Source organism: Mobula birostris, chromosome 24 (assembly GCF_030028105.1).
Source record: "Mobula birostris isolate sMobBir1 chromosome 24, sMobBir1.hap1, whole genome shotgun sequence".
Lineage (NCBI taxonomy): Eukaryota > Metazoa > Chordata > Chondrichthyes > Myliobatiformes > Myliobatidae > Mobula > Mobula birostris.
The window spans coordinates 1,603,569-1,622,698 of NC_092393.1; the positions used below are offsets into that span (position 1 = coordinate 1,603,569).

The 19,130-nt window shown below is 42.0% G+C and overlaps 1 protein-coding gene across 1 annotated transcript in view; it reads left to right on the plus strand.

The window, feature by feature from the left end:
- LOC140187201 (protein HID1) overlaps window positions 1-19,130 on the plus strand; it is a 251,216-nt gene that overhangs the window by 61,658 nt on the left and 170,428 nt on the right. Inside the window, exon 4 of the mRNA XM_072242269.1 lies at window positions 16,803-16,919. Within this exon, the coding sequence (XP_072098370.1) occupies window positions 16,803-16,919 (117 nt within the window). The remainder of the gene's footprint in view (window positions 1-16,802; window positions 16,920-19,130) is intronic.

The following is a 19,130-nucleotide window of genomic DNA, read 5'->3' on the forward strand; positions in this document are numbered from 1 at the left end:
TAACTGATTAACAAAGCTAAGCAATAAATCAATAATAAGAAGAAAAAATAGTGTTAAGAATTTTTTTTTAAAAAAAAAGAACCCCTGCTAACTAAGAGAAAAAAAAACACCTACTAACTAAAAAAAAACCCAAAAAAACCCCACTGGGAGCACAACCCCGGAGCTATACGCCATACAAGCTTCCATAAAAGAAAAACGTCAATCCACCAACTCAAATTCATTTAAGCAAAAATCTGAAGGAAACCATATTAATTAACTCAAATCAGATGATAATAGCGGGCAAATGAACCCCACCTTTTCTTGAGATCAAATCAAGAATCAAAAGTTCGACTTCTGATTTTCTCCAAACTAAGACATAACATCACCTGAGAGAACCATTGTATCAAATTGGGAGCAGAGGCATCTTTCCATTTTAATAAAATAGCCCTTCTGGCCAATAATGTAACAAATGCAATTACATGTTGGTCTGATAGAGAAATACCATGAATATATTCAGGGATTATACCAAACAAAACTGTCAATTTATTAGGTTGTAAATTAATTTTTAAAACTTTAGAAATTGTAGAAAAGATAAATTTCCAAAAATGTTTCAGTACAGAACACGACCAAAATATGTGTGTTAATGTAGCTGTCTCGGTTTTACATCTATACACACTGACTATCAACATTAGGAAACATTTTAGACAGTCTCTCCTTTTCAAATAATAACGATGTACAGTTTTAAATTGAATTAAAGAGTGACTGGCACAGATCGAAGAAGAGTTAACCAACTTCAAAATCCACAACCAATCCTCTGTTATCAAGGTCATGTTAAGCTCTCTCTCCCAATCTTGCTTAATCTTAAGTGAAGGATAATTGTACTGTTGTAACAATAAATTACAAATTTTCCCAATAAAACCTTTCACTAAAGAGTTCATTTTTAAAATAATATCTAACAGGTCAGAATCCTGTATATATGGAAAATTACTTAAATATTCTTGTAAGAAGTGTCTGACCTGAAGATATTGCAGGAAGTGTGAATACGAGAGAGAGTATTTAGTTACTAATTTCTCAAAAGACATCAGTCAGCCTTCTTGGAACAGATCCATGAAGGAATAAACTCCTTTATTTCTCCAAAGAAGAAAGGTAGGATCACTTAATGAAAGTTTAAATAAATAATTTCGAGAAATTAAACTAAAAAGTTTAAATTTTTTAAGATTAAAAAAAAATTACGAAACTGGAACCAAATTCATAATGACTGCTTAATCACAGGATATAAATTTAAATTAGCAATTTTGGCCAGTTGTACAGGTAGAGAAGCTCCTAATAACGAGGTTAAGTGAAACTGTTTCACAGCTTTCAATTCTAAATCAGCCCAAGGTGGTCGTTCATTTTTTATCAGCCCAATATAACCAAAAATACATATAACGTATATTAACAGCCCAATAATACATTCTTAAATTAAGCAGAGCAAGACCTCCATCCTTTTTTAATTTTTGTAAATGATATTTGCCAATTCTTGGTTTTTTATTATTCCAAACAAAAGATGAAATAATAGTCAACCTGATCAAAAACTTCTTAGTTAAAAAAATAGGGATATTTTGAAATACATATAAAAATTTTGGTTAAATCATAATTTTAACTGCATGATTTCGGTTGGATAACGAAAGTGTAAGTGGATTCCATCTACAAAATAATTGCTTCCTAAAATCCACTAAAGGAACCAAATTAGCTTTATAAAGGTCTTTATGATTTTTAGTAATAATAACACCGAAATATTTAAAAGAGTCCGTAACTCTAAAAGGATAAAATGGCGGAGCAGACTCGATGGGCCGAATGGCCTACTTCTGCTCCTTTGTCTTATGGTCTTATGGAATGTCATCATATATAGAAGCAGAATCATTTAGGGGAAACAATTCACTTTTATGAAGGTTTAGTTTATATCCCGAAAACTTTCCAAATTCGTTTAATAGTTTCAATAAACTAGGAATGGATTCTTCAGGATTCAAAATATAAACTAAGAGATTGTCAGCATAAAGGGAGATCTTATGAATAGTCCCATTTATGAAAATTCCATGGATATCTTTAGTTTCACGAAGTGCAATAGCCAAGGGTTCCAACAGCAAATTAAAAAACAAGGGACTTAACGGACATCCTTGTCTCGTACCCCGCGAAAGCCGAAAAAAAGGAGATCTGTAATTAGTGGCAATAGGGCTTTTATATAAACACTCACACCACGCTGGAGGAACTCAGCAAGTCGGGCAGCATCCGTGGAAAAGATCGGTCGACGTTTCAGGCTGGAACCCTTTGTCAGGACTGAAGAGGGAAGGGGCAGAGGCCCTATAAAGAAGGTGGGGGGAGGGTGGGAAGGAGAAAGGCTGGTAGGTTCCAGGTGAAAAACCAGTAAGGGGAAAGATAAAGGGGTGGGGGAGGGGAGGCGAGGCAGGGAGGTGATACGCAGGAAAGGTGAAGAAAGAATAGGGGAAAACACAATGGGTAGTAGAAGGAGGCGGAACCATGAGGGAGGTGATAGGCAGCTGGGGGACGGGGCAGAGTGAAATAGGGATGGAGGAAGGGAGGGGGAGGGAATTACCGGAAGTTGGAGAATTCTATGTTCATACCAAGGGGCTGGAAACTACCCAGATGGTATATGAGGTGTTGCTCCTCCACCCTGAGTTTAGCTTCATCATGGCAGTAGAGGATGCTATGTATGGACATATCTGAATGGGAATGGGAAGCAGAGTTGAAGTGGGTGACAACCGGGAGATCCTGTCTATCTTGGCGGACGGAGCGGAGGTGCTCGACGAAGCGGTCCCCCAATCTGCGTCGTGTTTCACCGATGTAGAGAAGGCCGCACCGGGAGCACCGGATGCAATAGATGACCCCAACAGACTCAGAAGTGAAGTGTTGCCTCACTTGGAAGTACTGTTTGGGGCCCTGAATGGTGGCAAGAGAGGAGATGTAGGGACAGGTGTAGCACTTGCGCTTAAGTGCCAGGTGGGAGATCCGTGGGGAGGGACGTGTGGACCAGGGAGTCGCAGAGGGATCGATCCCTGCGGAAGGCGGAGAGGGGTGGAGAGGGAAAGATGTGCTTAGTGGTGGGGTCCTGTTGAAGGTGGCGGAAGTTGTGGAGGATAATGTGCTGGATCCGGAGGCTGGTGGGGTGGTAGGTGAGGACAAGGGGAACTCTGTCCCTGTTGTGGTGGCGGGAGGATGGGGTGAGAGCCGAAGTGCAGGAAATGGAGGAGATGCGGGTGAGGGCATCATTGATGACAGCCGAAGGGAAACCACGATCCTTAAAGAAAGAGGACATTTGAGAGGTCCTGGAACGGAAAACCTCAAACTCGGAGCAGATGCGGCGGAGACGGAGGAACTGGGAATAGGGAATAGCATTTTTGCATGTGGCGGGGTGGGAAAAGGTATAGTTGAGGTAGTTATGAGAGTCAGTGGGCTTGTAGAAGATGTCAGTGGACAGTCTGTCTCCAGAGATGGAGACCGAAACATCGAGAAAGGGGAGAGAAGTGTCAGAGATAGACCAAGTGAATTTGAGGGCTGGGTGGAAGTTAGAAGTAAAGTCGATGAAATTGACGAGCTCAGCATGGGTGCAGGAAGCAGCACCAATGTAGTCGTCAATGTACCGAAGGAAAAGTTGGGGAGCAGTACCAGAATAGGTTTGGAGCACAGACTGTTCCACATAACCAACGAAGAGGCAGGCATAGCTGGGGCCCACCCGAGTTCCCGTAGCTACACCCTTGGCCTGAAGAAAGTGGGAAGAGCTAAAAGAGAAATTATTGAGTGTGAGAACCAGTTCCGCCAACTGGAGGAGGGTAGTAGTCGTGGGGAACTGGTGAGGTCTATTATCCAGAAAGTAGCGGAGGGCTTTGAGGCCTTCTTCATGGGGAATGGAGGTGTATAGGGATTGGGCATCCATAGTGAAAATGAAGTGGTTGGGACTGGGGAACTGGAAGTTATTGAAGAGGTGGAGGGCATGGGATGTAGGTGGGGAGGGACTGAACTATGGGTGACAAAATGGAGTCCAGGTTGGCAGATACAAGTTCGGTGGGAGAGGAGCAGGCAGAAACTATGGGTCTACCGGGACAGTCAGGCTTGTGGATCTTGGGGAGGAGGTAAAACCGAGCGGTAAGGGGTGTGGGAATAATGAGTTTAGCGGCTGAGGATGGAAGGTCTCCGGAGTTGATAAGGGCGGTGATGGTGCGGGAGACAATGGTTTGATGTTTTTTGGTGGGGTCCTGTTCCAGGGGTAAGTAAGAGGAGGTGTCAGAGAGCTGCCATTTGGCCTCAGTGAGGTAGAGGTCCGTCCGCCAGACTACTACGGCACCACCTTTGTCAGCGGGTTTCATGGTGAGTTTGGGATTAGTGCGGAGAGAGTGGAGGGCAGTGCGTTCAGAGGGAGTGAGGTTGGAACAGGAGAGAGGAGTGGTGAAGTTGAGACGGTTGATGTCTTGGCGACAGTTGGAGATGAAAAGATCGAGTGAAGGTAGAAGGCCCGGGCGGGGTGTCCAGGAGGAGGAGGAGGGTTGAAGACAGGAGAGGGGGTCATCAGTAGGGGGAGGGGAATCCTTGCCAAAGAAGTAGGCTCGGAGACGTAGGCGACGGAAGAAGAGTTCAGCGTCATGGCTTTTATATATCATTCTGATTCACTTATTAAAATTAATACCAAAGCCGAATTTCTCTAAAACATTAAATAAGTATTCCATTCAACTCTGTCAAATGGCTTTTCAGCATCGAGAGAGACAACACATTGGGGAGCCTTAGAAAAGGATGAGTATATAACATTTAACAGTCTCTGAACATTAGAGAAGGAATAACGGCCCTTTGCAAAACCTGTTTGGTCCTGAGAGATAATTTTAGCTAGAATAGTCTCCAGCCGATTAGCCATTATTTTTGAAAGAGTTTTAGCATCCACATTTAATAATAAAATAGGTCTATATGAAGCACAGTCAGTAGGGTCTTTATCTTTCTTTAGAATTAAAGAAATAGAAGCTTCATAAAATGTGGGAGGTAATTCTCCTATCAAAAAAGAACCTTTAACCATTTCCAACATATATGGAGAAAGCAATTTTTCAAATTTTTTATAAAATCCCGCAGAATAACCATCCAGTCCAGGAGCTTTACCGGATTGCATTGAAAAAATAGCTTTCTGAATTTCGTTTTCAGTAATAGGAGCATCAAGAGTTTGTTGATCTTCAACAGAACTTCGAGAAAAATCGATCTTTTGTAAAAAGGCATTCATTTTGGAAGAATCAACTGGAAACTGAGATTTATAAAGTTCAATGTAAAAGTCTTGAAAAATTTTATTAATGTCTTCATAATTACATGCTAAACTACTGTCTCCCTTACGAATTTTTAAAATTTGTCTTTTGGCTCTAGCTGCTTTTAATTGAGATGCTAATAGCTTATTATTTTTATCTCCGAACACATAAAATTGACTTTTCAATTTAAGCAAATTTCTTTAGATAGGATAAGTTAATAATAAATTATATTGTGATTGGAGTTCAACTCTTTGAATAAATCAATATTAGGAGAAATTGCATAAATATTATCCAAGTCTTTAATTTGTTTTGAAATCTTATCTAACCCTGTTTTTGTCTGTTTCTTAAGCTTAGCTAAATAAGAGATTATATGACCGCGCAAATATGCTTTAAATGTATCCCATATAATCAATTTTGACACATCTCCCGTATTATTAAAAAGAAAAAAATCTTTTATCTGAGTCTCAATAAATTTGACAAAGTCCAAACTTTGTACTAAATTTTCTGGAAAACGCCAAGGCAAATTTGCAAAAACAACATCATTCAATTCAAAAGCTAAGCTTAAAGGCGCATGATCCGAGAAAATGATAGCATCATATTCACATTTCTCGACTTTGGAGTCGGAGATCAGCTATAAGATAATCGATTCTCAAATATTTTTTGTGTACATGTGGAAAAAGAAGAATAATCTCTGTCATTAGGATGTAAATGTCTCCAAACTTCAACCAGGCCATAATCAATTAAAAAAAAGTTAATAAGTGATGCAGATTGGTTGAACTCTTGTCAATCAAAGGATTTAAACAACAGTTGAAATTACTACCCATTAACAACATATATTTATTTAAATCCAGCAATAAAGCAAATTCATTTTTAAAAACAAAAGATCTACATTAGGTCCATATAAATTAACCAGGGCAATTTTTCTATTACAAATTGTTCCTTTAACAATTAAAAATCTACCATTAATATCTGGCGCAATGTCTTCTTGGATAAATAAAATATTAGATTTAATAAAAATAGATACTCCCTTTGTTTTATTTTGACAAGTAGTGTGAAATTGAAGGCCCTTCCACATTTTAAAAAATCTATTTTGATCGCCTGTTTTGATTTGCATTTCTTGAACAGAAATTATATCGGGTTGGAATTGATTAATGATTTTAAAAGTCTTCTTTCGCTCAGTAGGATGATTCCAACCACGTGCATTCCAACTTATAATGTTTATCTGTTTAGCTACCATAAAAAATTTTTATTTTATTTAACACATAAATACACGCATACCAACGCGGACTAATCAAAACTGGTGGTGATAAGTATAACCATATAGAAAACACACATGCTCTGGAACTCTCTAATGGGGGAAAAGAAATACAATAACAAAAACTAAAATTAATCCTACAATTAATCTTATAACTCAAAACTAACCCCAGTCCTCCCACCACCCAGAAAGACCTGAAATTTGGCAAAAGAAAAAAGCTGAAATGCGTCCCCATAGAAGTAAAAAAGAAGAGAGACTCTGTGAGCTGCCCATTATATAATGATGATTTTAAAAGCTTTCCTTAATTCCTCCTCCCAGTAACAAAAAGAAACACACAGCCCTAAAATAGGAAAGCCCTGCAGAGGAAAAAAATTGTTTATACTTAATCCTTAAAAAATAAGCTGGGGATTGCAGAAACAATCTCCAAAAATGCCAAAACAATAAAATTAAACAAAGAGAAGAATGCCTATGTAATCTCTAACAAAGAAAAATCAGCACCATTTTCCATTTAACTTGCATGCCTAATGAAAAGCTGTTTTTAGAAAAAAAAGCAAAATATCTATCTACTAAGCACTCCCAACTATGTCTATATAAGAAAAAGTCCTTATGAGCTATGAAAACTATCAATTAATTAATGAAAAAGAAAGGAGGATAGAAACAAGTAATCAAACCGGTTAACAATCTGTCCACTGTGATAATTCGCTCAGTAGACCAAACAGATTTCGGAAAAGTCATTCATCAGTCACATCAAAAAGTTCACATATCCTTTAAATGGTCCATCGATCAGAGGACATCTTAAGCAAATCAAAAATCTTCAAAGCTTGTTTTTTTTCCGAAATAACAATTATTCAGCAGACCTAAAACCATTCAAACCTCAGCTGCAACCGAAATAGAGTTAACATAGTCCAATGCTGCTTTGGGGTCCAGAAAAACACATGGAGTCAAATCTTTGGGAAATCGGACTGCATAGCGAAGTGATGGGAATAATCCCTTATCATAGGCTATCTTCATGGTTGGAGCGGATTTAGACCGCAGGTCCATAACTTCCCGAGGATAATCTTCATAAAAATGAATTTCAGAACCCTTGAATTTAAAAACTCTGTGTTTCCTTGCATATTTCATGATTTGGTCTTTAACTTTGAAATGAAGAAAGCTGACCAAAACTGACCTTGGTTTATTCGGATCCTGAGATTTTGAAGTGAAAATTCTATGCGCTCTTTCAATATCGGGAGGTTGAGGTAAAATATCCAGAAACAGAGATTGAAACAAATTAGCAAAATAGTCCAATAAATCCCCACTCTCAGATCCTTCCTTCAGTCCAACAATTCGAATATTATTCGGATGAGATTTTGCTTCCAAATCGATAATCTTATGTTGAGACTTTTCCAAGCGGGCTAAAATATCCGCTATCTGACGCTTTGTCTCCTTAAGATCAGAATTCAAGGAAATAATATTTTCCTGCACAAACTGAAAACTCTCTCGTAATGACTTCATCTTAGAAGACTTCATCAAGTTTTACTGTGTTGTCTATTTTCCCGTCGAGAACCATCAGTGAATGTTCTAAACGCTCAGCCCAAACAGGCATATCCTCTGATTTTCCTTTTGAAGTTTTCCCCTTTCCATTGCTGGATTCAGGAAGCTGCTTTCCACTTCTTAAAACTTGTGACATAATAACAACTATCCCCCTCTAAGATCTGACAAATAAAAGTTAACAATTCAAAGTTTAAACTGGGGAAAAGGAAGAATTAATCACAGCCACACAAAATGTGTGTCACTCCATTGGGCAGTAGGCGGAGTCCCCCAAAATAAATCAAAGATATCATGCAACAGAGATGGTAGAAAGGACAGGAAGGAGATGAAGCATAATCACAGCCAGTGGGATGAGTTATAGGGCAATAGAGGCATGGTGCAGTTAAAACAGAAAGCAACAAATACTGGACTGGAGGTGTTATGTTTGAATGCAGACAGCATAAGAAATAAAATGGGCGATCTTGAAGTAAAGCTACAGATTGGCAAGTATGACGTTGTGGCCATCTCTGAAACTTAGCTAAAGGATGACTGCCATTGGGAGCTGTATGTCCAAGGATATACGGTGTATCGGAAAGATAGGTTAGCAGACAGAGGAGGTGGAGTGGTCCTGTGTATAAGAAATAATATTAAATCATTAGAAAGGGATGACATAGGATCGGAAGCTGTAGAGTCCCTATGGGTTGAGTTAAGAAATGACAAGGGTAAAAGGACCCTAATGGCAGTTGTATACAGGCCTCCAAACAGCAGCCAGGATGTGGATTACAAATTACAGCAGGAGATAGAAAAGGTGTGTCAGGAGGGTAATGTCATGACATGTCATGACATGTCATGATTTTGACATGAAAGTGGATTGGGAAAACCAGGCCGGTACTGGACCTCAAGAGAGAGAATTTGTAGAATGTCTAAGCGATGGCTTTTTAGAACAGCTTGTTGTTGAGCCCACTAGGGGATCGGCTGTGCTGGAATGGGTGTTGAAAAATAAAGGGTAAAAGAGAGTTGAGGGAAGATATAGGATCAATACAGAGTAACGATGGGTATATTGTAATGAGAGACACAGAGATGGCAGAGGAACTGAATGCATATTTTGCATCAGTCTTCACAGTGGAAGACATCTGCAGTATACCGGACATTCAAGAGTGGCAGGGAAGTGAAGAATGTGAAGTGAATGTGCAGTTCTGAAGGAAATAGCTGGAGAGATTGCGGAGGCATTAACAGTGATCTTTCAAGAATCGATAGATTCTGGCATTGTACCGGATGACTGAAAAATTGCAAATGTTACTCTCCTATTTAAGAAGGGTGGGAGGCAGCAGAAAGGAAACTATAGACCTGTTAGCCTGACATCAGTGGTTGGGAAGTTGTTGGAATCGATAGTTAGGGGTGAGATTATGGAGTACCTGGAGGCACATGACAAGATAGGCCAAAACCAGCATGGTTTCCTGAAAAGAAAATCCTGCCTGATTAACCTACTGCAATTTTTTGAGGAGCTTACAAGTAGGGTAGACAAAGGAGATGCAGTAGACATGGTGTACTTGGATTTTCAGAAGGCCTTTGACAAGATGCTGAACAGGAGGCTGCTTAGTAAGATGAGCTCTTGGAATTACAGAGAAGTTACTAGCATGGGTGGAGCATTGGCTGATCGGCAGAAAGCAGAGAGTGGGAATAAAGGCATCCTATTCTGGCTTGCTGCTGGGTATCAGTGGAGTTCCACAGGGATTGGTGTTGGGACCGCTGCTTTTTACAATGTATGTCAATGATTTAGACTATGGGATTAATGGATTTGTGGCTAAATTTGCCAATAATACAAAGACAGGCGGAGGAGCGGATAGTGTTGAGAAACAGAGAGCCTGCAGAGAGACAGATAGTTTAGGGGAATGGGCATAGAAATGGCAAATGAAATACAATGTTGGAAAGTGTATGGTCACGCACTTTGGTGGAAGAAATAAATGGGCAGACTATTATTTAGATTGGGAGAGAGTTCAAAATGCAGAGATGCAAAGGGACTTGGGAGTCTTTGTGCAGGATACCCTAAAGGCTAACCTCCACATTGAGTCAGTGGTGAAGAAGGTGAATGCAATGTTGGGATTTATTTCTAGAGGTATAGAATATAAGAGCAGGGATGTGATGTTGAGGCTGTATAAGGCACTCGTGAGATCACACTTGGTATAGTCTGCAGTTTTGGGCTCCTTATTTTAGAAAGGATATACTGCATTGGAGAGGGTTCTGAGAAGATACAGGAGAAAGATTCCAGGAATGAAAGGGTTACCGTATGAGGAACGTCTGGCAGCTCTTGGGCTGTATTCCCTGGAGTTTAGAAGAATGGTGGGGGGGATCTCATGGAAACATTCCGAATGAAAAGGCCTGAACAGATTAGATATGGCAAAGTTATTTCCCATGGTAGGGGAATCTAGGACAAGAGGACACAACTTTAAGATTGAAAGACATCCTTTTAGAACTGAGATGCGGAGAAATTACTTTAGTCAGAGGGTGGTAAATCTGTGGAATTTGTTGCCACGAGTGGCTGTGGAGGCCAAGTCATTGGGTGCATTTAAAGCAGAGATAGATAGGTTCTTGATTAGCCAGGGCATCAAAGGGTATGGGGAGAAGGCAGGGGAATGGGGATGACTAGAAGAATTGGATCATCCATGATTGAATGGCGGAGCAGACTCAATGGGCCAAACGGCCTACTTCTGCTCTTATATCTTATGGTCTTATGGTGTGAAATGAGTCCAGTCTACAAATCCTGCCAATCCAACCTTGCCCAATACCGAAGACTCCGGCAGCAGCAAATTAGAGGGAGAGTGAGACCAGTCAAACGCAAGGAGAAGTTGCTGAACACCCGCTCGCCTTCTGCTCTTGTCCTCATCAATTTCAGTCTAGCTCGATGCTTTAATCACTGAGATCGACGAGTATGATGTTGATCATGCACCTCGTCTCCAGGTTTCCTGGCCTGTAGACAGCACATTTTGCTCCAAATCTCACTGAATTCCCTCAGAGACAGCAAAGTGCCAGATTGCTCAATCGGCCCAAAACCATGCCATCAAAATGTGCATCACAGGTTCCAATCACATGTAGCTTAGTGGAATCATTTTTGAAAGAAGTAGTTTTGTGAACTGTCTGAAGGACTTCACTGTCGGTTGCATTGTTCGCTGGGGTCATCTTTCAGGCAGATCTTCCGACATACTGCTGGTCTCTTCTGCAGTAATGACTGATGCAAAATACTTATTTAGTTCATCCGTCATTTCCTTGTCCCCCATTACTACCTCTCCAGTGTCATTTTCCAGCAGTTGGATGTCTACTCTTGCTTCTCTTTTACTCTTTATATGTCTGGGAACACTTTTGGTATCCTCTTTGATGTTGTTGGACAGCTAACTTAATATTTTATCTGTTTCTTCCTTATGGCTTTTTTCAGTTGTCCCTTCTGTTGATTGTTAAAAGCTTCCCAATCCTTTAACTTCACAGTATTTTTATTTCTGTGTTATTTACCCTCTCTTGTGCCTTTATGTTTTATGTTGGCTTTGACTTCCCTTGTCAGCCGTGGTTGTGTCGTCTTGCCTTTTGGAATACTATTATTTGGGATGTATCTATCTTGCACTGTGGAATTGCTCTCAGAAACTCCAGCCATTGCTGCTCTGTCGGCATCCTGGATAGTGTCTCCTTCCAGTCGACTTTGGCCAGCTCCTTTGTCAATTCTTTTTACTCCACTGTAGTACTAATACATCTGACTTTAGCTTCTCTCCCTCAAATTGCAGGGTGAATTACATCATATTATGATCACTGCCTCCCAAGGGTTCCTTTACCATAAGCTCCCTAATCAAATCTGGTTCATTGCACGACATCCAATCCAAAATAGCTGATCTCGTAGTGGGCTCAACCACAAGCTGCTCAATCACATCCTCCTCTTCTCCCAGTTTCACCTTCCTGCCTTCCCCCCACCTTTTTAACCTGACTTTTCCTAATCCTTTCTAGTCCTGATGAATGGTCTTGACCTGAAACGTCGACTGTTTACTCTTCCATAGATGAATTTGGTGTGTGTTGCTTGGATTTGCAGCATCTGCAGATTTTCTCATGTTTGTGGAACTGTACTACTCCAGTTGAAGTATTCTACTGGATATTCATGGCCCTCTACTCTCCTGCATGGGTTGCTGAGTGAAGAGTGGTGAGGCCAGGGGGGATAAGTAAGGCAATGAAGGAACCAGACTCTTGGTTGCAGAGTGGGGGCTCTGGGGATGGTGGGTGGCAACAAATGGCTCTGGAGTTTGGAATGCAGGTGTCAGAGCAGAGGGCTAGGAAGGGAAAATAAGGTGGATGAGAACTGAGGGAAAAGGTTGAATGAATATGTTACTTGTGTTAGAAAGGACAAACCGCCACAGTGGAAACGATGATGGCTGTGGTCTGGTGGATGTACAGATTTCTCAAGTTCCCAAGGTTCCCATGGTTAATTGGTTATTGTAAATTGTCCTGTGATTAGGCCAGGATTAAATCTATGGGCTGCTGGGTGGTGTGGATTGTTGAGCTAGAAGGGCTTGTCCATGCTGTATTTCTAAATAAAATAAATGAATAACATAAAAAAATAAAGCTTCACCCTTAGCATAACCAGTAACCTGGCCACGAGCAAGAGGAGGTTGACTCACAAATAGAGAAAGCTTGGAGACAGTGCGTGAGGGAGGATAGGCAGGTGATAGAGACGGGTCGCACTCAGATGGACGGTTTGAGATGTGTCTATTTTAACGCAAGGAGTATTGTGAACAAAGCTGATGAGCTTAGAGTGTGGATCAGTACTTGAAGCTATGATGTGGTGGCCATTACAGAGATTTGGATGGCTCAGGGACAGGAATGATTACTTCAAGTGCCAGGTTTTAGATGTTTCAGAAGGACAGGGAGGGAGGCAAAAGAGGTGAGGCATGGCACTGTTCATCAGTGATAGTGTCACGGATGCAGAAAAGGTGGACGTCATGGAGGGATTGTCTACGGAGTCTCTGTGAGTGGAGGTTAGGAACAGGAAGGGGTCAATAACTTTACTGGGTGCTTTTTATAGGCTGTCCAGTAGTAACAGGGATATTGAGGAGCAGGTAGGGAAACAGATCCTGGAAAGGTGTAATAATAACAGAGTTGTTGTGATGGGAGATTTTAATTTCCCAAATATCGATTGACCTCTCCCTAGAGCAAGGGACTTAGATGGGGTGAAGTTTGTTAGGTGTGTTGAGGAAGGTTTCTTGACACTATGTAGATAAGCCTACAAGAGAAGAGACTGTACTTGATTTGGTATTGGTAAATGAACCTAGTCAGGTGTCAGATCTCTCAGTGGGAGAGCGTTTTGGAGATAGTGATCATAATTCTATCTCCTTTATAATAGCATTGGAGAGAGATGGGAACAGGCAAGTTAGAAAAGAGTTTAATTGGAGGAAGGAGAATTATGAGGCTATCAGGCAGGAAATTGGAAGCTTAAATTGGGAACAGATGTTCTCAGGGAAAAGAAGAGAAGAAATGTGGCAAATGTTCAGGGGATATTTGTGTGGAGTTCTGCATAGGTACGTTCCAATGAGACAGGGAAGTTATGGTAGGGTACAGGAACTGTGGTGTACAAAGGCTGTAATAAATCTAGTCAAGAAGAAAAGAAAAGCTTACAAATGGTTCAGAGAGCTAGGTAATGTTAGAGATCTAGAAGATTATAAGGCTAACAGGAAGGAGCTTAAAAAGGAAATTAGGAGAGCAAGAAGGGGCCATGAGAAGGCCTTGGCGGGCAGGATTAAGGAAAACCCAAAGGCATTCTACAAGTATGTGAAGAGCAAGAGGATAAGACTTGAAAGAATAGGACCTATCAAGTGTGACAGTGGGAAAGTGTGTATGGAACCGGAGGAAATAGCAGGGATACTTAATGAATACTTTACTTCAGTATTCACTATGGGAAAGGATCTTGGTGATTGTAGGGATGACTTGCAGCAAACTGAAAAGCTTGAGCATATTGATATTAAGAAAGAGGATGTGCTGGAGCTTTTGGAAAGCATCAAGTTGGATAAGTCTCCGGGACCGGATGAGATGTACCCCAGGCTACTGTGGGAGGCGAGGGAGGAGATTGCTGAGCCTCTGGCGTTGATCTTTGAATCATCAATGGGGACAGGAGAGGTTCCGGAGGATTGGAGGGTTGTGGATGTTGTTCCTTTATTCAAGAAAGGGAGTAGAGATAGCCCACAAAATTATAGACCAGTGAGTCTTACTTCCGTGGTTGGTAAGTTGATGGAGAAGATCCTGAGAGACAGGATTTATGAACATTTGGAGAGGTGTAGTATGATTAGGAATAGTCAGCATGGCGTTGTGAAAAGCAAGTCATGCCTTATGAGCCTGATTGAATTTTTTGAGGATGTGACTAAACACATTGATGAAGGAAGAGTAGTAGATGTAGTGTATATGGATTTCAGCAAGGCATTTGATAAGGTTCCCCATGCAAGGCTTATTGAGAAAGTAAGGAAGCATGGGATCCAAGGGAACATTGCTTTCTGGATCCAGAACTGGCTTGCCCACAGAAGGCAAAGAGTGGTTGTAGATGGGTCATATTCTGCATGGAGGTTGGTGACCGGTGATGTGCCTCAGGGATCTGTTCTGGGACCCTTACTCTTCGTGATTTTTATAAATGACCTGGATGAGAAAGTGGAGGGATGGGTTCGCAAGTTTGCTGATGACACAAAGGTTGGAAGTGTTGTATGTAGTGTGGAGGGTTGTCAGAGTTTACAGCAGGACATTGATGGGATGCAAAACTGGGTTGAGAAGTGGCAGATGGAGTTCAACCCAGATAAGTGTGAAGTGGTTCACTTTGGTAGGTCAAATATGATGCCAGAATATAGTTTTAACTAAAACGGGGTGACCCATTGGGGCACCCTTTGAGAGGAGGATGGTGCAGTCTGATGTGACCAGAATGAACGTTAAATTTTCCTGAATGCTATTGGTATTGCTTTGCTTTGGAAACTGAAGTAGAAAACTTCAGTTTATTAAAGAAGAACGATGCGTAGCAAAGCAAATATAGCTGCTCCTTGTTGAAGGAAGGACACTTTTGATGGCATCATTTCTGGTTTATCTGCCATTCTTGTGCTTCTCGTTGTCATTCTGGAGACGTGCAGCCCTTTCATCCCCCGTCTCTTCATCTCTTCTACTGTTTGTTGTTTATCTCTGATCCTGGAGACGTGCATGCCTCTCCTCCTCTGTCTCTTCTTCTCTCATCTTTTTTTGTCCTGACCCTTTGATCCTGGAGTCGTTTGGCCCTGGCCTCATCCGATTCTTGTTCCCTCCCTCTCCTTGCTACTTCCCGACGATGTTTGGTGTCATCTCTTGACCATAATGTCACCCTTCCCTTTCCACGTGGCATAATTAGGCTGACCATTTTTTTTACCCTAATGCTGGATAGAAGATACGAAGCACTAACACCAAAGGATGCTGATTATTCTTGATGATGTGGCGCTCTCCTAAATGGACGTGATTTAGTCACCACTGTCCTTTGACTGCAGCAAAGGGTTTTACGGGTGTCTCGAAGTATGTCATTACAGTAAGATTTAATTATCTCTTATTGATGGGTGGCAGTTAGATCTGTCCCAATCCTGCACATGCTGATGGTGATTAGCAGAATGTGGACCCCTCAAAATAGAGCTGCCCTGCCCTTTTGCTCTGGTAGGTGTCGCTGCTGAGGCTGGCCGTGCGATGCGTCGGAATGTCGCGTCCTGATTTCCAGGATGGCTGATCGGTTCCATGAAAGCCAGCCTGTTGATTTTTGGGGAATGAGCAATTTTATGTGAATATGTAACCTTGAACTTTGCCTGCATTCTGTAAATTAGCACATTTTAATTCGATTTAGGCAAAAAAAGTGCCGCTGTAATGCTACACTTGCGCTAATTGGAGGTCACAAACAGACAGACAGAGCATGAGAGTTTTAGTATTATATAGATAGTAAGACTCTTGGCAGTGTGGAGGATCAGAGGGATCTTGGGGTCCGGGATGCTCAAAGCAGCTACACAGGTTGACTCTGTGGTTAAGAAGGTATATTGTGTATTGGCCTTAATTAATCATGGAATTAAATTTAGGAGCCGAGAGGTAATGTTGCAGCTATATAGGACACTGGTCAGACCCTACTTGGAGTACTGTGCTCAGTTCTGGTCACCTCACTACAGGAAGGATGTGGAAGCAATAGAAAGGGTGCAGAGGAGATTTACAAGGATGTTGCCTGGATTGGAGAGCATGCCTTATGAGAACAGGTTGAATGAACTCAGCCTTTTCTCCTTGGACCGACGGAGGATGAGAGGTGACCTGATAGAGGTGTATAAGATAATGAGAGGCATTAATTGTGTGGATAGTCAGAGGCTTTTTCCCAGGGCTGAAATGGTTGCCACAAGAGGACACAGGTTTAAGGTGCTGGGGAGTAGGTACAGAGGAGATGTCAGGGGTAAGTTTTTTACGCAGAGAGTGGTGAGTGTGTGGAATGGGCTGCCGGCAACGGTGGTGGAGGTGGATACGATAGGGTTTTTTAAGAAACTTTTGGACAGGTACATGAAGCTTAGAAAAATAGAGGGCTATGGGTAACCCTAGTAATTTCTAAGGTAGGGACATGTTCGGCACAACTTTGTGGGCCAAAGGGCCTGTATTGTGCTGTAGATTTTCTATGATTCTATGAGCAGCTATCATTGCACATTTCCTTCATTCAAGAGAATTTGTAGTATGGTAGTTCTTTCTCTCAGATGGTGTAGTGCTCATGCTAATGTCTCTTTTCCTGTTTGTACATTTAGGCCTCTGAGGGAGATGATGAGACCGCTCGTCCTCTGGCTGAGTCGCTGTTGCTTGCTATTGCTGACTTGCTCTTCTGTCCTGATTTCACCGTGCAGAGTCACAGGAAGCCCGGACCGGTATGTCCCCCCTGAAACTTCCATTGCTTTCTAGTCAGAATAATTTTCCATTTGGGGCTGATACAAAATGCCCAAAATCTTCCAGGCCAGGGTTTTAAAAAAAAATGTATCTATCTCTCTATCTATCCCTGTAATTATCTAACCTATCTATTTAATCTAGTTGTCTATCTAGCCCCTTAAGCCACACTGCCCCTGCATCCCTTGACAAACCTAACCTAGACACAGGACAATTTACAGTGACCAGTTAACCTATCCGGGATGCCTTTTGATTGTGGTAGGAAACCAGAGGAGCCGGAGAAAACCCATGCACTCCAGCTCTTACCTACAGCAGAAATCACAAAACAGCCATCAAAACTGAGCTTTGACCAGCAGCTAATCCAGACATCAGAAGTGTGAGAGAAGAGGATTTCAGTCAGGTCCATTTGATAGCATAGAAAAAGGCAGTGTTGAGCACAGCAGTGTAATTGAGCTGTGACCAGTGACCAATCAGCATTTGTGATTGATTAGCAAGAGCAAATTTAAGAAAGGTGGAGGTAAGCGCAGCGGCCATCTTCTGAGTGGGCAGAGTTCGAGTGGTGATCTTGGGGCTTTAGCTCTTTGAGGTTTCAGTGAAGAGAGGCTTCATTCAGAGAAAGCAAAGAAAAACTCGAGGTAAAGTTTATTTTTTCTTCCCTTCTTTACCTTTGCTCAGTTCAGACAGTAGAGATGCCAAGCAGGATAGTTAAATGCTCCTCTTGCAGATGTGGGATGGCAGGGAGACCTTGTGTCCCTGAAGACTACAACTGTTCGGAGTGCATCCAGCTGCAGTTTTGAACAAACTGAGTAAAGGAGTCTGAGTTGGAATTGGATGAACTCTAGATCGTTCAGGAGGCTGAGGGGTGACAGATAGGACATATAGAGAGGAAGTGACAGCCAAGGTGTAGGACACAGAAAGCTGGGTGACAGTCAGGAAGGGGGAAGGGATTAAATGGCCAGTGCAGAGTACTCCTGTGGCCATCCCCCTCAGCACAAGGTATGCCACTTTGGATACTGTTGGGGGGGAGGGAGATGACCTAGCAAAGGAAAATCTCAGTGGTCAGGGGTTAAGCAGCCAGTACACAGTAGCCCTGTGGCATTCTCCTTCAACCACAAGTATAGCATTTTGGATGCTGTTGGGGGGAATGACCTAACAGAGGAAAGTTACAGCAGTCAGGTCTCTGGCTCTGTGACTCAGAAAGGAAGTAGAGAGAAGAGGCATGCTGTGGTAATAAGGGATTCATTAATTAGGGGAACGGACAGGAGGTTCTATGGATGAGAATCAGATTCGTAGATGGTATGTTGCCTCCCAGGTGCCATGATCTGGAACATCATGGATCGAGACCTCAGCATTCTTAAGTGGGAGGGTGAGAGGGTGAACATTCAGAGGTCATGGTCGATGTGGGTAGCAATGACATGGGTAGGACGAGTGATGAGGTTCTGCATAGGAGTTCTGGGGGCTAGGTGCTAAGTTAAAGGGTAGGACCTCCAGCATTGTGATCTCAGGGGATTGCTAACTGTGCCACATACTAGTGAGGCCAGAACTAGGAAGACTGTACAGTTTAACACATGGCTAAGGAGTTGGTGTAGGGGGAGGGCATAAGATTTTTGGATCATTGGGCTCTCATCCAGGGAAGGTGGAACCAGTACAGAAGGGATGGTTTGCGCCTATAGTCATAGTCATAGTCATACTTTATTAATCCTGGGGGAAATTGGTCCTGAAATGGAGAGAGATTAATATCCTAGTGGGAAGGTTTGTTAATGCTAGAGTTGCAGGGGACTGGGAACCAGAGTGCCAGAACAGTTAGTGGAGAGGTTATGGAGGCAGATGTTTGGAAGACCTTAGACAAAGTCAGGAATCAAAGGGTTGAGCATGGTGCGACTAATGTCATGAGCTGCGTAAAGGCGGATGTGCTCAGGGCATGGATTATCACATGGATTTTTGACGTTGTAGCCATTAGTGAGATGGGCAGGACTGGCAGCTCAGTACTCTGGGTACTGTTGTTTTAGATATGACAGAGTGGGAGGGATTAAAGGAGGGATTACTAGTCAGGGAAAATGTCACTGCAGTGCCATGTCAGGACACACTGGAGAACTTAGTGGGGCGCTATGGGTGGAACTGAGAAAAGAGATAGGTATGACCACCTTAATGGGCCTGTATTACAGACCATCTAACAGTCCTAGGGATTTAGAGGA